Below are 25,766 nucleotides of genomic sequence, written 5' to 3'. Positions count from 1 at the left end.
ACACATGTTTATTACAAGTGTGTCTAATACTTGATTATTTGCACCTCATATGAGAAGATTAGATTTTGGAAGAGAAAGATTAATAACTTTCCTTTACAGAGACAAGTGTGCGTTTGGACCTGCATGCTGATTTCAGTTTATTACGAAACAACGTACCTGGGAGGCCATGGTGCACTCACCAGCATTAGATGCACCCTAGGTAACGACCATTTAATTAAATCTTGTTATGAAAATACCTTCTATCTGAGCACTGGGCAGAGCTTAAGAAATGAAGACATACGTTTCTGATTTCTGAAGGCTTTTTTTTTGCCTGTTATCCATCAGGTGAATCGCAGCCCCGCTGACCCACTTCTGAGCACCAGGCAATGTCTCTAGCCCTTCCCTTCTGCTGGCTCAGAGTCAACTAGTATTCAGCAGCCAGGAGGTGCACAGACCTTGCAGATTACCCTCTTTCCATCCTGTCTCCTCTGCCATCAAGCTGGGCTACTTTGAGCAGGTCACTGGGCCTTTCTGAATTCACAATACCTTCATCTATAAATGGTATTATTAGCCAACACTTTACCATAAAGCTGTGGAAACATAAAGTAGGTCGAGTTTCTGAATTGCAGGAGGCCACCCACGGTGGCTCTCCCTCTTTCCTGCTAGGGACACAGCTCAGCCAACAGGCCTGCGTGGTCACTTTGGAACAAGGCCATTAAACCACCTTCTCCCAAGCTGGACTTAGGTGGGGTACACTCTCCCTGAGGCACTGCAGAAAGCCTGGTCCCCTGAAGCCATCAGCCACAAACGATTCTTTAAGATACTTCCCTCCTACTTGCTTGAATTGATAACGAGTTTAATTTAATGGTATCTGCTCCTGACAACCAGCTTCTGTAACCAGAAAGGAAAAGCGATTCCTACCCACCTCCCGCCTGTGGTTCCGGAGCCGCTCACCCACCTGATGGTTTGATGCTGCAGGGAATCGGGGTCCGTGGCATTCACGGTCAATAGCACACTGCCCACGGAGATGTTCTCCTGCCTGGTCACCATCATGGGGTCTGGGTAGAAGACCGGACCCTCGTTGACGTCCAGGACAGTGATGTGAACAGTGGCTGTGGAGCTGGGGCCGTAGGAGACGTCGGGTACCAGCGGGTCCTCATTCTCCACTTTGATCAGCAGGGTGTGAAAGGCAGAAATCTCGTAGTCCAGAGGCTGGAAGGCAGACAGAGGGGTCTCAGGGTGTGCATGTGCCACCAAGGCAGACAGTTTAGCACAAGCTCCTCTGACATTCCACGAGCAATATGGAATGGACAAGCCTTATGGAATTTGGGCTCCTCTTTGGGAAAAAGACGAAGAAATATGCAAATGCAAAATTAGATATGGGTGCTTCTGATTTTTTTTTTTACAGTTTTTGGCCAGGGCAGGGCCTGAACCTGCCACCTCAGGCATATGGGGCCAGTGCCCTACTCCTTTGAGCCACAGGCGCCACCCCTGATTTTTTTTTAAATTGAGAAACAAATGATAATACACGGACTTGGGCCTGAGTGATCTGGGTCCCTCCTCCTGGGACTTTTTAGGCAACTCTTTGGCAACACTGACATTGAAAGGCTTCCTGTAACCTGTGACCCCACGCCCCCAGATGCTGATGGGGTCGCTGATAAATGAGAGGCCCTGGAGCCCAGGGTCAGTGTCTTCATGGTAAGATAACCCTGCCTCTCCTATGATGGGAAATCAAATAGAATTGGAAAACCAAGCATTTATTTGTAATGTTTCTCATTCACTTGCCATGAAGTCTAAGAGTCTCTACATCACTTAATGCATAGTGTTCCCTGGCCAGGGGCACAGTTTCTAGCAGGGTGTGCTGTAGGGAAAAGACTTACATAGCGGAGAGACTGAGACACCTGAGGTTAAGCTGCTGGGCCCTTCCTCATCAGAGAGCATTTGAACATGTGTGGAGGCGTTTTCCATTGTCATTATGACTTAGGGAGCTCTGCAGCCATTTACTGGGCAGGGGACAGCAATGCCAGATACTGCCCAGAATGGTCCCACACAATAGTGGGTTGTCCTGCCCCTGTGTCAGTGGGCAGCCCTACGAGGGCCACTCCAGCTGATTCTGCAAAGGGGGCTGATGGTACCCACGTCCCCCAGCCACTGTGTGGACTAAGTCTGATGATGTTACAAATATTATTTCTACGGTGGTCTTGATGACGGTGTGCCTGTCACTCTTTCCAAACCACTAGAGCCACGTGATGCAGGGAGAGTGATGTCCCAGAACAGGGCTCCTGTCACTGGGGTGTGTGGGAAGACATTTAGGTAAGATAGGAGCAGACTTCTTATTATCTTTTGAATGTTTACTTGGAAAATAAGTGGCCAACTCACCTAACCCAGGACATAATGGGTATTCTTGGGAGGTGGATGAGACCAAATGGGTCAAGGGATTTGATTTACACTCAACTGAGATTCAGCAAACAGCAGCTGTCCAGGTCTCACCAGATGTGGAAAGGTGGGAGCAGAGATGAGGCTGGTTAAAACAGGGGCAGGAACTGTGGGGGTGCCAAGTTAGAAATGGAAACCAGCGGGCTGGGGAGAGTGACTTTGGGTACAGTATGTCACCTTTCCTAATAATTACAGCTAACACGAACACAGGGTTAAGCCCTGCACACTCACATGCGTGCGTGCGCGCGCGCACACACACACACGCACACACGCACACACGAGATGCTTCCTGGTGTAACTGGACATCCTGGCTTCACCTAGAACAACTCCCTGCAGGGTTAATATTACAATGAACAGATGCAAAGCTCTTGGTGCCTAGAAGCTGCTCAGTTATATTTTGGCCTTGTCTCTGTAACACAGGAATAATTTACCATTCCATTCTCCTTGCTGTGGATTCTAATAATGATCTCTGTCCAACCCAAGTGATGCCCAGACTATGCAACCTCAGTGAAGTAGACATCAAACTCCCTGCCAGGGAGCTGCCAGGCTTGGACAACACAGCTGTTTGTCTCAGTTAGGATATGCAAGGGGGCAGACACCTTTGGCTTGCTGGGTGGTGACAGTGCTGAGGGCCAGCCCTCTGCACAGGACTGAGACACAGAGTGCCCCAAGCTTCCAAGAGCCATCCCCACTCCATGCCAGCACCGATCACAAGCTCAGCCTCGTTTGGTCTGACATGCCAGCACCGATCACAAGCTCAGCCTAGTTTGGTCTCCCATTCCTGGGAGGCAGAGACTTGGGCAAAGCATGGGATGGTGGGGCTTCTGGGGAACTCAGCAATCTGTTGACAAGTGAGATGGTCATGATGCTTGGAAGGAAGCAATTTGTGTCACTCAGATCCTTCTCCTCTGCTGGAGACCGCTGGTTCTTACTTCCCAAGGAAACGATTCCTTTCCCTCCTGCTTCCCTCCTTTCCTTCCTTCCTGGGGCATCATCATTTGCAGCTGAAGCTTTTGCTCTTATGACCAGACGCTCCCTGGGAGGCTGTAGACAGAGGCCATTTCTTTGCCCCGTGAGTACATAGCACTCAACACAGTCCTGGGCCCACAGTGGCTCTAAATAAATACCACTAAATGAATGAGTGAATGAATGAGAAGATAGTTGTCACCCTTGTGCTTCTTTCTAGCACTAGTCTTAGCAACACGACTCTCTACTATTTTGATTAAGCAAAAATCTAATATTAGTGTACATTTTTATCTTTTAAAATTTACCCTATAGTTTTTTATTAACTGCAAAGACAGAGGGGTGAGGGACCAAGTCATGGCTGTGCAGTAACTGAGGGACCAGCAGGTCAGTGCCAGAGTCTCAGCTTCTCCTCAGTAACAGCCTCGCATGCCTGGGGGAGTGTGGTACAGGTCAGGGGACAGTGATGAATGTGGGAGGCTTCCCCAAGGGCCAGGCCTGGTGTCCATATCAATAAGGAGAAGCCGCTAAGGTGTGAGGAGGGAGGAAGGGGACGGGAGAGAAGGAACGGGGAGAGCCAATGCCCCAGCCCCAGTTTTGCGGTGTTCCCTGAGCAGAATACCGGCTTCCCAGGAGGAATTGAGCCTGGAAAAATGTCACCGAGGGAGAGGAGGAAGGGCAGGAGGAGGAGAGAGAGAGAGGAGAGGAAAAGAGAGGCGTGAGGCTGCCTTCGGAGGAGCAAAGCCTCTCTGGTGTTTATTCCCATTTGCACAACTTGCAATGGATTCAATACGACCTGATTCAGTAATTCTTGCAGTTGTACAGTGCCCAGGGCTGGACCCCCAGTCCCTTCTGCGGGTTGTGCATCAGAGTAGGAGGCCCCCCACTTTTCAAGCACAAAACCTCATTACGTGCTTTGTTTGGTGCGCTGTGTGTCAGGCATGGGAGGAAATTGAAAATGCTCCTGACGGAAGCTACAGGATGCGATTAGATTAATATTTTTTTCAAGTGTCAAGAGATGATGTAGACCATTGTCCTGAAAAATTTAAAGGTTGGAAAAGTGAACCCACACAGGAAGGGTGGAGGATGGGGTATTCTGTTGGCTGGAAGATGAGGGTTCAGACTGATCCCATAGCAACTTTTAAGGCTGTGATGCTTGGGGAGCAAGGATGCTTTCCTGATGCTTCTTTCTTTGAGGACAGGAGAGAATACAGAATTAAAATACAGAGTTGATTATTTTCAGCCAAAATATTCACCTTCTGATGGTTGGAATAGGCTTACAAAGCAACTAAGGGTGTTTCTGACTCAAAGGTTTAAAAACGAAACAGGTACTCATTTTCCAGAGCCATTAGGGTTCAGTCCTGCTGAGAGACAGGACTTGCCTGGAACTGGCCCATGCTTGAGGCTCTAGCTATTTCTTTAGTATGCTGGATGCCAGCTGGCTGGGCAGTGGTTGGATGCCCAACAGCCATTACCAACCCCCTTCTCCCTTGCCCACCTCTTACTGTCAAGGCCAAAGGCCAGATTTGGACTTTCTCAGCTTTCCTTGAAGTTAAGGGTAAACATACATCACTGGCCAATAACATATTGCTGGAAATTGACTGAGGGACCCTCAGAAAAGATATTTCCTTCCCTGATAAGAGGAGAGGGGCACCTGAGTGCACTCTCTCTCACTGGTCTGGCTGCCTCCTTGAGTCCTGCCTTGGGACTCAGTGGTGGGAGGATATGATGCCTGGGGCTCTGGCAGCCATTTTATGTCCAAGAGGAAAAAGCCAAAAGCAACTGAGGTACCCTCTGCTGGCTCTCTGACACCTTGAACTGTCAGCCAGTCTCAGACTGACCTACTTTCATCCAGTTATAAAAGTTCTGAAATTCTCTTTCCTGAAGCTGCTGTCAGTCCGGCATCCTGTTAGTTGCAGGAGAAACATTCCTAGTGGATGTGCGGGTGGGACGTCGGTACAATGGGGAGAGCGCCGGGAAGCCTGGCCGGGCCTGCCTCTGTCGGGAAGGCTGCCCTGGGGTTTGTCTCACATGGGGTTTGTCTCACATGTGCCGAGAGGCAGGGAGAGCTCATGGGGAGTCTGTGTCCCACTTCTGAAGGAAGGATGTCTGTTTGCTGGTAAAGTGAAGCTCAGTGAGAGTCCCAGCTGGGTCCTCTTGCCCTGGAGCCTGCAGAGATGGCAGGTGCTAGCTGTGCCCATTGAACAACAGAACCAGTGGGCACCTCCCTTCACATCCTGACCCAGGAATCTGCATTTTAAGTGGCATTCCAGATGATTCTTATGTATGCTAACATGTGAGAACCATACCATTATGGACGGACACAGGAACGTGGGGAGAGAGTGTCCCCTGCCCGTACATCTGGCTTTGCTTGTATCTTATTTTCCTTAACCTGCAGTGAACACATATTTAGAGAACTGAGAGCGGAGCTCCTCCAGCATCTGCGATGGAGGTATCGTTACCTGAGTTTTATCTTCAAGCTGCATGTTTGGAAAATTATCTGACAGCTTTTAGAGACTTGGGAGTTGTCACAGAGGACAGCCAGGGGCTGAGTGACTTTGTGACTTTTATAGCTGTGAAAGGGCAGCCACAGAGGTCAGCTGTGAGGCTGAGAGGCTCCTAGTAATCTTGCCATTGCCAGAGGCTAAACAGGGCTTAAGAGAAACCCAGACCTCTTGTCCTTTAGAACAAGCTGGAAGCAGCTGAGATCTGCCATTCCCCACAGCTTGGGGTCCTGCCCCCAGGGGCGTTGGGGATCTTTGCTGGTGCAGTTGTTTGTATATCCACATCCTAACCCTTGGGGTCTGGGGATATGTTACGTCACATGGCAAAAGTGACCGTGCAGACTTGATTGAGTTAAAGACCTTGAGAGGGGAGATTGTTCTGGATTATCCACGGGAGCTCAGCAGAACCACAGGACCCAGAAGAGAGCACAGTGTGAAGGCCAAGCCAGGGAGCAGGAGGTGGATGATGGCGGAGGGTCAGGAGGCCAAGCCAGGAAGCAGGAGGTGGATGATGGCGGAGGGTCAGGAGGCCAAGCCAGGAAGCAGGAGGTGGATGATGGCGGAGGGTCAGGAGGCCAAACCAGGAAGCAGGAGGTGGATGATGGCGGAGGGTCAGGAGGCCAAACCAGGGAGCAGGAGATGGATGATGGCGGAGGGTCATGAGATCAGAGAGGGATTTGGAGATGGTGCATGGCTGGCTTTGAAGACAGAGGAAGGGCCCACAAGCCAAGCAAGGAGCTGGAAAAAGCAAGAAAACGCATTCTCCCTAGAGACCCCAGGAGGAACACAGTCCTCTGGACACCTTGAATTTATCCCAGTGAGATTCAGTTTAGACTTGTAGCCTTCAAATTATAAGATAGTAAATTATGGCTTTTTTGTTTGTTTGTTTTTTTTCCAGCCCCTAAATCTGCAGTAATTTTTTATAGCAACAAAGGGAAACTAAATCAGGCTGCAGGTGCTGGCCTGTGCATCCACACCTGTCATAGGCTGGATGTCTCTGTCCCTACAAATCCACACGTTGAAATCATGACCCCATCAGCTATCACATGAGGGCACTAGAAGCTGATTAGGCCATGGGAAGGTGCAGCCCTCATGAGCGGAATTAGTGACCTTACAGAAGAAGCTTCAGAGAGCTGCCTCGTCCCCTCCACCACTGGAGGACAGAGTGATAAGATGGACATTTGTGAAAAAGTGGGGCTTCACCAGATACTAAATCTGCTGGCACCTTGATCTTGGACCTCCAGAACTGAGAGAAATAAATGTCTACTGTTTAGAAGCCACCCAGGCTGCAGGGCTCTGTTATAACAAGCAGCCCAAATGGATTACGGCAACCACCCTAAGAGGTATGTTATCTTTCTCATTTACAGATGAGGAAACTGGGGCACAGAAAACATAGTTAGGCATTTTGGCTGAGGGCACACAGGGAGTAGATAGTAACCTCCCCACTCTGACCACTAGTACTATTATGAGAAATACTCACTCCTGCCTCTGAGGCAAATGGGCTCATCCACTAAAGGAAATGTGTCCCAAGGAAGGTCCTGGTCTCTGGCAGAAACTCTCCCCAGAACTTTCCAGACAATGCAGGGCTGTGTGAAATGCTTCCCCAGGACACAGACCAGCTGGGTAGTGTGCCACCATCCTCTTACCTGACGTATGTGGGTACTAGCAGGGCTTTACTTTTCCTCATTCCACTCGTAGCCAGAGAGAGGGTTAGTGTGCTGGTTGGCGAGGCCCCCAAAGGATTTCCCACCAAGAATTATTTTGTGTGTGTGTTTTTAAGGGAATAATGGAGCGTCTGCTCAGAAAGATTAAGAAGAAATGTAATAGTACATGTTTTAAGCATACATTATTCCTCCACATATCCCATTTTGGCATATATTTTCATAAATCATTAGCAAAAGTGTGAAGAATTTCATTTAAAACTTTGGTTTTCTTCAAGTTACACATAAGTTTGATATTTTTGGAACCTGTAAAACGGTTCATTTTACAGCTGCTGGTTTAGGCTGCTCTAAGCTCTAAGCCCTTTTCTTATTAACTCCAGGAAGGAAGAGAGGAGGAGACTTTATCCTTGACCTTGTAAACTCAGTGATTCCATGAGCCCCCACATAGACCCTCAGCACTCACTCAAGGAGAGAAAAGGGGTGGAAGCACCCTTACTTTGACAACTGACAGCATCCCCTCGTTGGTTTGAGGGTTGGTGTGGATCTCGAAGCTCTGCCCTGGGTTTCCATTGATGATGGTGTAGGCAGCCCTCCATGCACCTGTGGTGGGATCATCCTTGTCTTCAACTGTCAAATTGACAATAACTCCCATGACTCCTTCCTCAACTGTGGCTTGAAACTGCAAACAAAACAGACAGTAACTGTCACTATTTTGAAAAACAACAACAACAACAACAAAAAAAAAACAACATGGCGAAGACCATTTACTATATGCCTTGTATTGAATGCATCACACAAATTGTCCATTTAATAATAATGCATAACGACACAGGAGGATTATGGCCTGGAAGATGCTACATCCCACCTCTCAGCTTTCCTTGAACTTAGGTGAGTCTGAGAGACTAACTTCTTTTCTGCAGAATGTTGGCAGGAATGACGTCCTCTGGGCTGGGCTGGGTTGGGAGGGATAGGGGCACAGTTATGCCTCCTCTCTGTCCTTCTTCACCTTCTGCCTACCTGAACGCAGAGTACCCCAAGGCAGACGGATCTTGGGTCCCTGAGTCACTACATGGAGGCGAGCAGCCTAGTAGCTAACAGCACTTGTCCTGAACTACAGTTGAATGAAGAACTGTGGGAGGTAGATAGGTTGACTTTTCAGTGGGGCACCCTGCCTCAATTCTGGGGTATCCAGGAGAAAGCGTGCAGATGTGTGATCCCTGGGGCTTCCCCTGACCACAGAAGAGGAGAAGAGCCCAGAGGTGCCCTGACGGGATAGACTATCCTTGCCTGCCAAGACCCAACAGGTGGGGTGGGCAAAGTCCTTTAAACTCCTGATCTGCAGTTAGATTAGGGAACCTGGCTTACGTCCCCTGAACTGGTTTTCTCCTCCCCCTTTCTATTTTTTATTTATTTATTTATTTATTAAATCATAGCTGTGTACATTAGTTCCTCCCCCTTTCTAAACACAGCACCAGCTGTTTGTTAGCAGTCCCCTATCTTTTTACCCAGAGTCTCTCTCTAATCAAGGTTCTTGGGAACTTAGGATTCTTTCAACCCTATCTTTGGCATTTTTGCATTTTGCACATATGCTTTTGTTAGAAATCAATAAAAGTTTTCTGAAGAGGCCAGAGAGCTGCTGCACTGTCCTGGTCTCCTGCTTGGCCTGCGATAATTATGTCTTTCTCCAGGCATTCTCAGACTCTGCGTTTTAAAACTGGCACAGATTACTTTTCCTCTGTGTCATTTCCCAGTTGGCTCTCGAACCCAGTCCATGCACCATGACCCCCCCGCCAGAAAACAAACTTCAGTTGAGTTCAAGCCATTGTTGTTTGCTTCCCCTAAATAACCGGATGAGTGAACCACTAAGACTTGTAAGTGGGGGACTGGGACCGGAAGCACAGTGCTCATCCTCGGAGCCTCTGCTCGACCCTGCTGTCTTCTGTAATGAAGAAAACCAATCCCATTCTTCCCACCCCTTGGCCTCACATAACCTTAAAAATCATTTTCTAAGGAATCATATAAATCAACTCTTTGTAGCCTGTTGTATCTGTGTTTTTGTTGTAATACACCTCAAATACTTGTTGAAAGTAGGTGTGGTAAAAATAAATCAATGAATGAAAAATCATTTTTCCTACAGATAAAGAATTTCATGCACATTCCTTTGAGCTGGAAATATGAAGTATTGTTTTGGTGCTTACGTCTGACATGCTACAGGTGAACAGTAATTTGTTTGCAAATATTTTATAAACAAGCAATACCAATAAGCTGACAGCAAGAAGAAATATCTTGAAATTTCAATAGATAGGAAAGTGAATCTACAGACAGTAAGATGATGTCAAAAAGCCCTTGTGTTCAAAGAGAAGTAATTTGAGAAATGAGGTTTCTAAAGCAGTGGCTGATTAATTGACTTGCAAATCATTAATCATAAGCCTTAATCCTCGATGCCTTGCAGGGGATGGGTAAGGACGGGAACTAATTTGTCTATGGCAGCTCAGCAAACCTGGGTGAGTTGTTTGTCTGCCTTTCAGAAAAGGGGTGCTGGAAGATTCTTAGATGATGCATGGAGGACATGGAGGAAGTTGTCACATGGACATGGCTCCAGGGGGCAATTATTTTGATCTGATTCTTGTTTAAGTAAGGTCTACTGATTCGATCTTTGATCTTTCCCTCTTCTTACAAAAATCATAGAATTCTTGAGCTGGAAAACTAAACCAGTGGTTTTCAGCCTTATATGCACATTAGAATCTCTAGGGGTCTTTAAAAAAAATTCTAAGTCTTATTCTGCCATTGCCAAGGTCTAGTATTCAATATTTTCTTAACCTACCTAGATAATTCTCATATGCAGCCTGGAGTGAGAATCACAATAAACTTTAAATCTAAGGACAGCAGGCAGATGGCAGTAGGGGTGCCCACCCCTGTGGAACCCGGTGTCCAGGGGCTGAACCCTGCCTCTGGGAGCTGTGACCAGTCAGTGCTGTCTGCTGCATGCCCAGGAGGGGGCCACGGGGACGTATATGCTATTTAATCCCTTCAGATTACGGAAGATAACTGCATGAGAAGGAAGGAAGGGAGAGTCTTGTCCAAAGTCATTTAATGAACCAATAATCAGACTCAAGGGTCCTGGATTCCAGTACTCTCTGATCCCAACCAGTTCTGCAACCTGTGTGCACCTCAGATCCCCTTTGTTTCTTAGACTAATCTTTCACTTCTAGCTGTGTTCCTACTGATCACAGCGGATATCAGCTCACAACCTGTGCTCACGGCTCTTCTGATACCTGTACCTTAGGAAGCCAGGTAGTCAGTTACATGGGCATGGGGTGTGCTAAGACTGGAAGATGCATTTCTATCATTCAGGCAGAAATGCTGTTACGTCCAGTGCATGAGTGAGGAGTTGCTCTGTCAAAGCAGAAGAGCATGATATTGCCAAGATGAAAACGCTATAATACATCATGATTGGAGGAGGCTGGGGGCTCTATGTGCACTTGTCTTGATCATGACTTGGTCTCTGGCCCCTTGCATGCTGCTGGATGCACAGCAAGGACTCAGTAGAAATTTGTTGAATGAATGAATGGTCTTATACAGGAGTGGGATCTGGAGGTAGAGGTGAGGGCTGGGAGAGAATATGAAGGGGTGAAGCCATACAGGAGTGAGGCTATGAGGGACCGACTCACTGCCTGGTGTCTGATTCTGCTGCTTGCCTGAAGGCACAGGGGGCAGGGATGGACCAGTCCCCTTTGTTCCCACAGAGCTGCATTATGACATTTTTCAACCCCATGAATTTTTGCTTTTATTGGTCCCTCCTACCATTATAGTTTTTATAGTTTTAAAAAATTTTATTTTTATGATATGAGGACATAATTAAAAAATTTTCTTATTTTAAAAGCTCTTTTTCTTTTTCCCTTCTGATTTTAGGATCCTAATACTGTGCCAGTGACACTTGATGGATAAGACAGCCCTGGTCCTCGGTACACAGCACCGAACCTACCACACGACTAGATTTGAAGATCTGGGGGATGTATGGATGGTTGAATTCATAAAGTTAATATTTAGGCTATGTCTACATGAGATAAGCCTGTGAAGCTTCTTCCATGACATTGTAATTTTCATGTCTTCAGAACCTACCAAAGAGGCTGGCACAGAAATACCTTTTAGTGTATGACCAATGAATCCAAGTAGAATGGGAAGGTGATGGTCTAGGAATTCTCAAAAGGGTGTATTGTGGCCCTCATGTATCCCTAGATGTAGTCATGGATCTACGCCACATTTACCTACTATTCATCCATCCATCCATCCACCCATTCATCCATTTATCTATCCAATTGTCCATCTATCCATCCTTCTGTCCATTTTCCCATCCATCCATCCATCCATCCATCCATCCACCCATCTATTCATCCATCAAATTATCCATCCATCAACCCATCTGTTCATTCATTCATCTATCCACCCACCGATACATTCATCTACCCATCCATCCATCCATCCTTCATCTAAGGATATGCTAGTAAACAAAACAAACATGGTATATTTTCTCATGGAAATTTCAGGCTGGAAGGAGAGACAGATATAAAACAAATGTATAATTATAAAAACACGTTACTTGCTAGAACAGAAACCACACAGTCCCTGGAGAATCTGTAGCAATCTGTGTATGTGTGTGTGTGGGGCAGGTACCTGACCCTGTCCAGGGAGGAGGATCAGGGTGAAATCTCCCAAGGACGGAGAGGACAGGAGGCTCAGGTGGGACGGGCACTCCTGGTACCTGAACAGCTGCAGACAGGCCAGGTAGCATGAGGAGGCACAGGTGCACATGGGAGCAAAAGGAAGCTGGGTGTGGCTGGAACATGGTGGGAGGGGGAAGGGTTAATTTCTTACTATCGGACTCCAGAGACGGATAGAGTCAGAATGCACAGGGATTTGTGGGCCATGGAAAGGCATTTGGAATTTATTTTGAAAGAAAAATGGAGTCTAATCAAGGAACTAAGTTATGTGTAAATCTACTCCTGAGAGAATTCAGAAAAAAAATCTTTAAATATAGAAAACATTCAACACAATTATTATAGTAATTGTTAAGACCATTATCTGATTCCTGCATAAACTATAAAGCTGGTTTCTTTGAGCATCCATTAGAAACTCATTATTGCTTAATCAAATACTCAAGTTATTAATTCTATTCAATGTTTTAACCCGATTATGTAATTCAAGAATGGAAAATTAAATAGATTAAAATGAAATAGTGTCATTTTACATTTCTATAGCAATATTCACTTTGTGATTAAAAAACAATAGATGGACATTAATTTACCACACTGGAGTAGGAGGAATTATTGATTGTAACATTACTTCCTTTAATTGAAAAAAAAATAGATAAAGATACTTTTCTGTTAAACTATGTTCCATTAAATACCAAATGCAAAATGTATTTTTACATAACCATTGTGGGGTATTGGCTTGTTGGGATGACATTAGCTCATTAGCTCCTTCCTGTAAATTCAGAACTGAGTTATTTCATTCTCCTTTCTCTGATGAGGTGGGGGGGGAGTGACATCATGGGCATTTAGGATGAGGGTGACTAGTCGAACCACAAAGATCATTACCAGGGAAAGGAGGAACTGGGATTTTATTATACACTGAGAATGCACATCCTTCTTCATGAGCAAAAAGTTGATCTTCAGGTTAACCTGACAGATGGAACAGATGATTGGCAGGCTACGTGGGGGCTGGGGTGGGGGTGGGGAGGGAAAAGCGACAGCAGGTGACTTTAAGGGACTGATGTGCACCGGCTTGCATGCCTGGCCTGGCCACTAGTCCAGGTTCCTGAGCCGCCAGACCTGTGGTTTTACAGAGGACTGATGCTGAACTTGAAGTGCTGCAATGTAGCCATCTGGGCCTTGGTTTTGGAAAATTAAAAGATAAGGCCTCACAAAGACTTACCATCTAATATTTATTTGTGAGGATAAAAGGGCAGGAGCGAGACCATCAGGAATTTAACTAGCAAACTCTTCTATGAGTCTGTATTCACATAACAGATACAGCTTATTGGAAGAATCTAACCTCTTGCTAATAGTTTAATGGGCAGAGACTGTGATTGATATAAATAAGATAATGCATTTAAGAAGCTTGGCAAATTGCCCAGCACATATATTGTAAGCGATCAATATTTGTTAGCACATGATAATGATGATGGATTTCACTCTGTATTATGTGAAATTCTTACTAGTAAATTGGAGAATATGGTTTAAACCCTTGGGACTCTTTTCGTTCTCATCGCAGACTGTTTAGAATGTAGTTATTTGTGCATCGCATACGCCGTATTTGAGCTTGAGCTGTGTGGAAGAAGCTCTTTTCTTTTCTTTTTGTTTTTTATTGTTGGGGATTCATTGAGGGTACAATAAGCCAGGTTACACTGATTGCAATTGTTAGGTAAAGTCCCTCTTGCAATCATGTCTTGCCCCCATAAAGTGTGACACACACCAAGGCCCCACTCCCTCCCTCCATCCCTCTTTCTGTCCCCCCCCATAACCATAATTGTCATTAATTGTCCTCATATCAAAATTGAGTACATAGGATTCATGCTTCTCCATTCTTGTGATGCTTTACTAAGAATAATGTCTTCCACTTCCATCCAGGTTAAGAAGCTCTTTTCTTTTCAGTTATGTTCACCTGCCACAGACTTGTTTATTCTCTAAGGACAGACCCAGGTGAATGATGACAATGTACAGTGCCCACATTTAGAAAGGACAACTGCATTAGACACCTGGCTTCCTTCCATTAATGATTAGGATTCATCTCAGGATGGAAAGACGATGTCATAATTCATTTTAATATATATTCATCAAGTGTCTGTTGCATGTTGGGTACAGAAAGGAATAGAGCAAAGGAAGTAGAGTAGCCAGGGAGAGGGACCATGTTCCCCCTTCACGCCCACTTTCTGTAGATGTTTTGTACTCCTATGACATGTCCAGACAACCATTTCCTTCCCTATCAGACATCCAGTTAACAGTCATTTCCATTCATGGTGCTGGGTCGATCAGATATACATGTAGAGAAAACAATGATCCCTGGCCCTGACCTCACACCATACAGAATGCAAAAGGAAAACAGTAAAGCAAACACAGGAGGACATTTTCACCCAGCTTGAGTACAATGTTTATGTGTGTTTTATGTATAATATTATATGCGATATGATATAAAACGGTTAATATAAAAATGTTCCCTTGCTGGTGGGACTGCAAACTAATACAACTTTTTTGGAAGAAGTATAGAGAATCCTCAAAGAACTAAAATCCCATCTCCCATTTGGTCCTGCAATCCCATTACTGGGCATCTACCCTGAAGGAAAAAAAAAAATCCTTTTATCACAAGGACATTTGCACTAGACTTTTTATTGCAGCCCAATTTACAATTGCCGAAATGTAGAAACAGCCTAAATGCCCATATGGTATATGTAACCATGGAATACTATTCAGCCACTAACAAAGATGGAAACTTTACATCTTTTGTATTAACTTGCATGTAGGTGGAACATATTCTTAGTAAAGCATCATAAGAACAGAGAAGCAAGAATCCGATGTACTCAATTCTAATATGAAGACAGTAGAAGAGCGAATACCAGGTGGGGTAGGGGAATGAACAAGTGGGGGGGGAGGAGGAGGGAGGGGGAGGGGGCCACATGGTATGAGACACCTCTTGGGGACGGGACACAACTATAAGAGGGACTTTATCAAACAAATGCAATCAGTGTAACCTAATTTTTGTACCCTCAATGAATCCCAAACAATAAAAATAAATTAAAAACTGGCTAATATATAAGATAATATAAAAATAGAAATTATAATTATATGCATAGAATACACATAATACATACAAATTTATATGACTTTTCAAAAAAGTATCCAGTACAGAGTTCTACATAAAGTTCATTCAGTATCTTATAAAAGTTCTTATGTCTCAGAAGTGAACAACAGAGTCATACCTGGGGCCCGAGGGTTTTGCCTGAAAGCCAGAGTCTATCCACTGGCCTCAGGATGACAGGAACCCACCAAGTTCTTCCCTAGCCATGTCCCAAAAGGACAGGAGTAGCCAGGCCCTGCAGTGACCGTAGGACCAAGATAGGAGAACATTCAGGAACCCATTAGATCAACATAGTCTCAGACATAGGGAGCATCTTTTCTATCTGGATAAAATTCTCTAAATGCTTTGTTCTCTTTGAAGACAAAGGAGTGGTGTCAGACGTATGATTTTCAACACCGGTGGGAGATTGCTTACACAGCAAAGAAATAAATCAGATGTTTGAGGTCAGAATGCCGGCAACCGTGCTCAGAGGGAACCCAGCAGTGACTCCCTGCCCTCTCAAGTGGAGACGGCCGGGGGCACGGTCTCCCAGTGGGGACTTCCCAGAGAGACAGGGTCATGTGTCTGATTCCTCAAAACGCCCAACACCACTTCCTTCAGAAAGTGAGAGCACTCTGTGAATTAAATTTTAGGATCATTTTTGTCTAGAGAACCAAAACCCAAGAAGGGGGGCAGGCAAATGTACGTGTGTTTGAGGGTCTCCCAGTGAGGAGCAACTAGTTCTTCTCGATTTCCACTGAGCAGAAGGAAAGGGAACTGAATTGTAATTCAGAAGGCAGGGATGACGGGTTTGTGAACGGTGGAGAGTTTTCTTTTCTGAGGATCTTAAAGGTTTTGAGTAGATATATTTCAGGGTGTCTGCACAATTCATAGCACATTTGGGGGAACTAAACCGACTCCCAGTTTCTGTGGGAAAGACTGTTTCTAGGAAGCCACTCTGCGCCACGCAACGCCAACTTCCTTGCCCAGGTGACCCAGAGGACACCACCTGACTCCAGGGAAAAATGCACTGGCTGATTCATGAACTATCAGATTATTTCTTTAAAAAATTTGAACTCAGAGAAATGGAGGCCTCTGAGCATTGAGAATGGGCTGGCCATCTTTTGTCATTTGGACATTGATGAATTATCAGAGAAATCCAATTTGTATAGAGCAACAAAAGAATGGAGAAATTGAGAGAAAAATCCAGAGGAGGGAGGTTTTTGTGGCACTCAGAGGTGAAACACAGATTCTGTCCTTGATCTCTGACTGGTTTCCTGGTCATTCTCTCAGGCCCACGACTGACGGTCTCCTGGGGAACCTCCTTGCTTGTAGGAAGTTCTGTGCCTGTCAACAACCTCCTCTTCACACCAGTCACCTTGGGTGGGTGGTTTTTACTCTTTGCAACAATGTAGCCCTCGTGAAAACAACTCTGTAGACGTCCACCACCCTCATCAGGGAGGTGTGGTCCCTTTGATGAGAATTTGGGTTCCATAGATGGTTTCTTAAGTATTTTTTTCCCCCTTATCTTTTACATCTTGTTACAGAAAATGTAAAACATTTACAAAAGCAGACAGAATAGAATAATAAACCCCACATGCCTGTCCTCAGGCTGCAGAGATCTTCCACTCCTGCCCAGATTGGATTTCGCCTGCACAGCCAGCCCTCCCGGCCCCTTCATTGGAGCAAAGCCTAGACATGTCATTGCATCTATAAATATTTCAGTCTAAAAGATAGAGATTCCTTTTAAGAAGATGTAATCAAAGTCCTCTCTTGATCCAACCAACATTTTCTTCTGCAGACAATTACTGTGTTTCCCTCTTGCTCCAGGTGCTTTGCTAAAGGTATTTGCCTGTCATCTTTGTTATGCAAAAAGAGCACCTTCATACTACCAGCAACGTCAGAGAGCAGTCACAGAAAGGTCTGCTCCACATTCCACGCGTTACCAGAGTTTTCCCAGTTGCATGTTTCAAGGCCCCCATTGCTATTAAAACGGTAAGGGAGTGCAAAACCGGAATGTGGGGCCAGCTCAACGATAGTAAGGAACAGCAGCTCAACAAAAAAGAGGCATGCCCTGAGCAAAGGGTACTTTTCCAGACTCCTGGGCATCCTAGGCAATGTTGTTCTTGACCCTGAAGGACCATGACTAACGTTTCCTTACTCAGTGTGACCCACCCACACGTGGCAGCCCTGGGCTGGAAGGAGGGTTGCTGTCTGTGGGTCCCATTCCACTAGGAGGAAAGACCAAGCCTCCCTCAGTCTCCTGAGGGGTGCAGAGCCACCGGGCAAGAGAGAGGGACAACATTCACGCGGGCTCTGGCAGGAACTGTCGCCTCTTCCCTCCCAGCACACCATTCTGTGTCTGTTCATTTCCTCAGAGGCATTTCTACGTGTTGGCTGCAGACACAGAGGAGGTGCTGGCTACTGACTTTTGAGGAAAATGCCCTTGCTGGTTTGGGCTCATAGAGGGCCCAGCAATTCTGCTCTGTAATGATGGCATTCTTCCTCCTCATAACCTGCCTGCAGAAACTCCTCAGATCTGCCACATACAGACACACACATTTGCAAAACCAAGAAACAAAATCCCAAACAAAATACACACACACACACAATTAAAAAAAAACAAACAAACAGAAAAGAATTTTCAGGGAGAAGGGGCCCTCGTGACAAAGCCTGTCTTCTTCCCTGCAAAACACAAAGAAAAAGCACAGCCACCAAAGACGGACAGAAAAACAAGGCAGCGGCAGGGGCTCCCGTCGAACTATGTTCCTGGGAACTGAGAAGCTTTGAGATGGTCCAGGAGTCCCACCAAGGCATCAAGTATTTTCCCTCAAATAATAAGAATTTAAACCTCTTGAGGAATCTGTTAGTCATATTTTACCTTTTTTTGTAGCGCTCCTGCCTAAGATTTCACTTGAAAAAAAAAAAAAAAAGAGTTTTTCTCTTAAAGAGAAGTTTAAAAATCACTACCTATGGGGATGATGAAATAAATATTACATTAGACGGGAGAGAACAATGAAAACCAAGAAGCAAATATTTCTGCTTTCTTCTCTCCCTCAATTCCGGGCTTGGACACTTTCATCTGACATTAGTGTCTCTCCTTTAGTTGAATTTCTCTGTTTACAAAAAAAAAGGGAGAGAAAATGCAAAACACATTTTTTCATCTGACAAGATAATTGAAAATAGTTTAATTTTGAGAAGCAAAGAGATTTTCTGTAGAGATACTCGTTCAACCACAAACATTTGACTCTGGACGAAGAATGGCTTTTCAGGAGCAACACACAGCCTGGTCTGCTCAAGAGGCTTCAGAGTTTGGTTTACACAACTCTGCAAATTCACAGGAGTGGAGAATTCAGTGAAATGGGGCAAATTCTGGTTGGCCTCTGACTCCAGGATAAAATTCTAGTAAATTCTGTAACTCCTCTGTCTCAGTTTGCTTATCTGAGGCAGGGTATCAGTCTAGAGCTATAGTTCTTAATTTTGCAATCACCTAGAAAACTTAAAACACAATGAATGGTCTGGGTCCTGCTTTCAGAGTTTTCTCTGGTGGGATCCAGGCATCTGCAGGTCTAAAAACTCCCCCAGATGATTTTAATGAACAGCCCGGGCTGGGAACACCTGCTTAAAGTGACTACCAAGGTCCTTCATCCAACATTAAACAATCTTGGTGACCCATTCCCATCCTGGCTGGTGTTGGGTGCCTGCAGGTGCCAATGGTGATATGGGCAAGTGCCAAAGGACACTGCTTATGGGGAACCGGGAAAATATTTGCTGTGCTGTGCTCGAGGCATTGCTAAGCAGACCCTTGAAGTACATCTGCCAAGGCAATCATGGGGCTGTCCCCTGTGGGGGCATCTCTTTCATTGACTGTTTTATTTCTGCAGATATACCCCCACCTCTAATCTCTGTCCTCCATATTCCACCCAACAGCCTGTCTAGCAAAGAAGGAAGTATCTGTAGAGGAAAGCAAATCACTTGGAGAAGCAGAAATGGATTCTTCCGGGGAACACTTTGGAGAGACTGTATTTGGCTTCTCTCCTTGAAGGCAGGTTAACTCTGCACTGCTAGGTTCTACTTAGGGGGCCAGAGAAAGACGAGGAGCTCAATGGGCAGAACCCCCTAACCCACTGGCATAATAAAGACAGGGGACAAACCACGAGGCAGCAGATTAGTGAAAACTGTTTTGAGGATTTGCCTGCCGAGAGAGGCACAGGTGTATCATTTAGCAGCAATAAAGGCCTATTTGGAAAATCTGAGAGTTTTTATTTCTAAATCTTCTCTTCCCACCCTCTGATAGAACCGACGAGCCTTCTGGGTCTCTTTCCTCTCCCCCTGGCAGGTGATCTGTGTCCTGGCAGGACCCCTCCTCTGACCTCTTCTGCCTTCTCACCTTGTCACTGACCCTGCACCTTGCCAGCTGCCAGCTCAGGTCCCTTCTTGCACGTTGTTTTGGGGTGGGGGAGAATCTCTGCCCCTTCCGATCTCCTGACCTGCCCCGCTGGCTTCCCTTCCTGAATTCAGGGCTGTCCTAATCACAGGCCACGTCTTGATGTTCAGATAAGCCCCATGAGGAGAGAACACAGTAGAGACCCTTCCCCCGGACATGCTCTGAGATGCACAAATAGCCAGAGCAAACTCAGCCACGCGGCTGCCTCTGTTGTGCTGATCCGACCACCTCCCATCTGTGCTTCCATCTCGTCCGTGTGTGAACTCCCCTCTTCATACATTTACCTTCACATCCACTGGTTCATTCTGCGTGTGTGTTCCCAGCCTCTTGTTCACTTCACTCTCCACATGATGCTTCACCTTCACTGTCCATTTCACCATCCCTCCCAGCTCTCCTTCCTCTGTGCATTCTGCAAATATTTATGGCTGATGACGCAGTGCCAAGCTCTGCTCGTGACACTGGACACACGGCAGTGGGCTAAACATCAGAGGTCCCTGCTTTCATGAGTTTTGTTCTTAGGCGTGGGCAAGATGATACACAAATACATAAATAATAAACTGCCACGCTTGAGTTCTTTGAAGAAGAATAAAGCAGGGTAAGAGAATTCTTAAGTGATTCCTTCCTCTCTATACCTCTGTCCAAAACATTATTCTTTTTTCAGTTTTTTTTTTTTTTTTGGCCAGGGCTGGGTTTGAACCCACCACCTCTGGCATATGGGCCCGGTGCCCCACTCCTTTGAGCCACAGGTGCCGCCCCAAAACATTAATTCTTTATTCACCTCCGGAGTCCCATCTCCCGTCAACTTTTCAACATCTCAGGGCCAGGAATGTGTCAGACGCTGGTGATATTAAAAATACGATTCCTAACAGCTAGGTAGGAATTTCTGTAGATTAAGCTCTGTTCTCTCATCTTTTGAGAGAGTTCTTGTCCTGGAATTAAAATTTTGCCCAAACTGGTTTGATTTCTAAACTATGCAGGAAAAATATATGCATTCCACGCTGAACCAGCTGGTGGTTTTTCGAAAGATCTCATGTTCATTCTAGAAAGGTGGCAGTCTTGCAGTCTACATAGCATATTTTTGGTAACACCTCAACACTCACTGCAGACACAGCACTGTGCATATTTTTGGTAACACCTCAACACTCACCCATTCAAAGTGTACAACTGAATGGATTTAAGTACATTTTCAGTCCTGCAACCACTACCACAACCAATGGCAGAACATTCTACCACCTCAGAAAGAAACCTCATGCTCCGTCACGCCACTCCCATTCTTCAGCCCCTGGCAACCACTCACCTACTTTCCGTCTCTAAGGATTTGCCCTTTCTGGGCATTTCATCTAGACGGGTCATGCGGTGTGCCGCCCTCCATTTGCCTTCTGTCTGGGCATCACATTTCCAGGTTCATCCATTTGTAGTCAGTTTCAGCGCTTGGCTCCTTGGTGTGGCTGAAAACCACTCTGTTCTGCGGGCAGCCCTCATTCTGTTTCTCTGTCCCTCAGCTGATGGACATTGGTTCCTTCCCACTTTCTGGCTGTTGTGAGGACATGTGTTTTTTCTTTCTTTCTTTTTTTTTTTTTTATTAAATCATAGCTGTGTACATTAGTATGATCATGGGGCACCATACACTTGGTTCATAGACCGTTTGACACATTTTCATCACACTAGTTAACATAGCCTTCCTGGCATTTTCTTAGTTATTTTGCTAAGACCTTTACATTCCACATTTACTAGGATTCACATATACCCTTGTAAGATGCACCGCAGGTGTAATCCCATTAATCCCCCTCCCTCCACTCCCTTTCCCCCGCCTCCCTATTCTTAGGTTGTAACTGGATTATAGCTTTCATCCTTTTGGAAAGAGACATGTGTTTTCATTCTCTCGGGTTCGTACCGGGAATGGACTGCTAGGTCATAGGCAGACGCTGCTTCAGGAGACGGGGATGCGAGTCTTGGGCGGTCATGCAGGCAGTCTCCAAGGGTGCCAACTGTTTGCCAGCCTCCTGGTCCCACTGCCCTGGCTCCCCAGTGAGGAAAGGCAGGACTTGAGAAGGAGGCCATCCTTTAGACTGACGTGAGGGCTGAGAGAGAGTACAATCGGAGCCTTCTCTACTTCAAAACCTTCTTCCAAACCTCAGCAAGGAGGCTCCTTCTTGCCAGTTTCTGTGGGGTGTTGCTCAGGTTAATGCAGAAACCAGACAGACCCCCTGCAGCCCACAGAGCCTGGGCACCCCTCCCTTCATGCCACTTCCTGCTCATTCCAACTAGAGAAAGTACCTCTTTAATCTTCTGAGCTGCAGGGGAATCGACACACTTGGTTAGGCTCTTGATGCTAACACCCCAGTGCAAATAAGGGTAAGAGAAACCTTCGGTTTTCATTACAAGGGATTTGTACAAATTCATACATGGAATTGACTTACAGCTTCTAATTTATATTTAAATCCCAAATGTCTTAGTCAGAAGAAACTGCTGTAAATCCATTCTCTGTGTTTGCACCATCGATTCTTGTTTCAAACAGACCCCACAGGTCTTACTGTGATTCCCATCGGCACAACACAAATTTCTTCCAGAGGTGGCTTATGTAGTGTCTGTGTCCCTCAGGGAGAAGGTATGGATGAGAACCATTCTTTTGGGAATCAGGCTCCATGAGACAGGGGGCGATTAGGAAAATCATTCTTGGTCTCTTCTGGGCTCTGACCTAGGGTGGAGTAACGCAATGGAATTCTGTGTGGGGACACAGGTGGCCTCATGGCACTCTGTGACTTTGAACAAGACCAAGGAGGAAAATGACTCATGTTTAAGGCCATATGAGCTGTATCTCATCAGCTGTGTGACCTTTGGTAAGTCACTTAACCTCTCTGTGTCTTAATTTTCTCATCTGCAAAATTAGAAAAAGAATAGTGTATACCCTTATAGGCTGAAGATGATGATTAAGTGGAAATTTTTGTAAAGTGCTTAGATGAATGCCATGCATATAATAAACAATGTGATGCACATTCTTATAGTGAAGATGGAAAGTTCATTATAGAAAGTTCCCTTGTCATCTGAATTGCCTAATTAGAACTGAGTGTCAAATATAATCAGAAGTGTCCTGACAAATACTTTCTATTTTGTAATTGTCTTTTAATCTAACTTAAGGTTCTGCAACCTTACCGTTACTGACATTATTTTGGGTTGGATAATTATTTGTCGGGTAGGGGCTGGCCTGTGCTTTGTGGAAAGTTTAGAAGCATCCCTGTTCCCCACCAACTAGAAGCCAGACATCGCCCAAGTTGAAACAATTAAAAATGTCTCCAGACAATGCCAGATGTCTGTGTGTGTGTGTGTAAAATCCTCCAGTTGAGAAACACTAATCTAACTGCACCATGTGTGACATGGCTCCCCACAAGTCATTTGCCTGGGAACAGAAGACGACAAGCCCCCAGGACAAGATTAACCAGCAAGTTGATCCTAGATGCAGATCTCATGGGAAAACACTGAAATAACATAATAACATTTTCCAGGGTAATTGAATCAGACATTGCCAGAAAAACATTCAAGGGTAAAACCAAAGACTATAATTATTATGAAAATTATTAATGTCATTTTCATTACTCTACAATTTCTGAATTAGTTACTGATAATCCCTTTTAGAAAAGAGAAGAAAGGTAGCTTTTCTTGCTTTTTGTTTTCCCCGACACGTCAATAGATACATGTTACACCTGTGGGTGCCGAGTTGACTCAGGTTGACAGATGCTGGGCATGCAGCTGGGGTCCAGTTCCACCGTCCTCCCAAGGATCAGGAGGCAGCTCTGAGAAGGAGGCAGCTCTTTCACCCTCAGGGCTGTGCCAATGGCCTCAGATAATTAGAAAACACTTCCATTTGGTGCAATCAGGACGGTATTCGGACTCCAGCTTATGTGGCAATGAACAGTTGCCATCTGTGGTCTGCCCTCCCTTCTCAGTTCTCCATGCCCTCCCTGCTCAAAGCGTGGTCCTTGGACCAGCAGCATCAGGGTCATCCATGAGCTGGTTGGAAATGTAGACTCTGGGACCACTCTACACCTCTGAAATCAGAACCCCAGTGGCTGAGTGTCCCACCAAGGTTGAGAAGTCCACTCTAGACCCCTCTGTCAACTATCAGCAGCTGGTCTTGCTGCTCCACCCTCAGGAAAGAGAGTCTAGGAAAGCAAACCCATTCTCGTCTCCCCTTCTGCACCAAGTGAACTCCAGGCCTGGGCCCATCCCCTCTGTGCTTCTTCATGGATAACCCCTTCCTTTCTGCTTCCCTGCCCATCCACTTATCCCTCTCCTCAAGCCTGTAAACATATTCAAGGCTCTCCAGTTAAACAACAACACACAGCAAAGAAAAAGCAACCCCCAACCCTCCCACCCCCTCATTCCCTCCAGGAGAGGGGCCCTAGTTCCTCCCCTCCCACTGTAGATTAAAGAGTATTAAACACCTTGAGAGATGCTGGGAAGCTAGGAGCGCAAAAATAAGTGTTTGAATTTATTTGCAATCAAGGGACAATGTAATTGGTCATTGTTGAGGGGTAATTACAGCAGAAAACACACTGCTCAAACATCCTTATTGGGTCTGATTGAACAGGTGCCAAGGGTGCACTGTGTGAAACCTGCACAGATGAGGGAGGTGCCCTCTAACGCAGTGGGGGCTCTAACCTGGGCACGGCACCTGCAGGGAGGGAAAGGGGGACAGGCAGGAATTTATATGTGGGAAATAAGAACACTCACAGAGCTAAGGGATTTTAGGTAAAGAGTGAACTCCTTCAGCTTGAGTTTTTCTCCTTATGACAAGGTATCCCATTTCAGTTCCAGTAGGAGTTGCCAGGGACCACAGGAGGGTGTGTGTGTGTGTGTGTGTGTGTGAGAGAGAGAGAGAGAGAGAACAAAGAGATAAACAAATAAGCAGTCTAATTTTCCACAATAACTTTTCTTTTTCTTAAATAAGAAAATCCTGGCAAATCATGAGCTTTGTTCCAGCATTTCCAAGATCCTCAGGGGTTTGCAGCAATAGAAATCAAAAATGGAAATTTCCATATCAGTAAAAAGCGAGAGGCCGATGCCTCTATCTAGTCTGACTAACCATCTTGAGCAACCGCAGATAAACCGAGAAACCAGTGACCAAGCCTGTGGGACCTGGGGGGCAGTGTGTGTGTGACAGGGACTGCTGCCACCACTGAGGAAAGACTGTGGCAAGTCACAGCTGAGGGCAGTAAGCTGAGGAAGGGAATAAAACCCTTCCTATGAGTAAGCATGCTAGTTCTTATTCTATCTATAATCATTAACTTTAAGGGTCTGGGCAGCCTGTGGGGGCAGCCTCCTGTCTGTGGTCACACACGCAGATCCCTTGGGGGAGGTTAGACCCCTCTAGTTTCTCTGTGGAGCAGATGTGGTGATATTAGTTCTCCTCTGAAGAATCAGTGGAAAAGAAGAATTTTCTTCTTATCTCCACCCGAAGGCATTTACCTCCATGATTAGGGTACAAGCTCTCCTGCCCATATTTCAGGGCTCAAGCTGTTCCCTTGATCTCTGCCCTGGCCACAGTGCAAATTCCCATAGTGGGTATTTGCCTTGACTGTTGACTGGGCAGGGGTCAGCCTGGTTAATCTTTCTTTCCAGGCCTCACGTGGGCAGCCTCTACTATGGCCATTGTCCTCCAGAGTGCTTACACATCACAGCAGGGGGTTTGTGAGCAGTACCCCTTACAGGCAGGCTTCTAGTAAAAGCAGGAATTGCCCAGACAAGTAATTTAACTGTTAGTTTAAAAGTAAGCTAGCTAGTTAATCCATTCCTGGGCTGATGGGCAGTGGGGAGAGTTGAGAAAGGGAAGGTGGGAGGGGATGGGGGGACAAGGGGTGTGGTACACCTTTTGGGGGCAGGGCACAATTATAGGAGAGTCCTTATCTAACAAATGCAATCAATGTCACCTGGTTCTGTGTACCC

At 45.8% G+C, this 25,766-nt stretch overlaps 1 protein-coding gene across 5 annotated transcripts in view; it reads right to left on the bottom strand.

The window, feature by feature from the left end:
• The window catches only part of CDH13 (cadherin 13), a 1,454,811-nt gene that overhangs the window by 89,068 nt on the left and 1,339,977 nt on the right, over positions 1-25,766 (bottom strand). For all 5 annotated transcript variants that reach the window (XM_053609618.1, XM_053609625.1, XM_053609630.1 and 2 more), the window contains 2 exons: positions 8,040-8,222; positions 938-1,191 (listed from right to left, as the gene is read on the bottom strand). In XM_053609618.1, the coding sequence (XP_053465593.1) occupies positions 938-1,191; positions 8,040-8,222 (437 nt within the window). The remainder of the gene's footprint in view (positions 1-937; positions 1,192-8,039; positions 8,223-25,766) is intronic.

This window comes from Nycticebus coucang, chromosome 2 (assembly GCF_027406575.1).
Source record: "Nycticebus coucang isolate mNycCou1 chromosome 2, mNycCou1.pri, whole genome shotgun sequence".
Lineage (NCBI taxonomy): Eukaryota > Metazoa > Chordata > Mammalia > Primates > Lorisidae > Nycticebus > Nycticebus coucang.
Note: the sequence above shows the minus strand (reverse complement) of the source record. Positions and strands in the feature narration are given on the sequence as shown.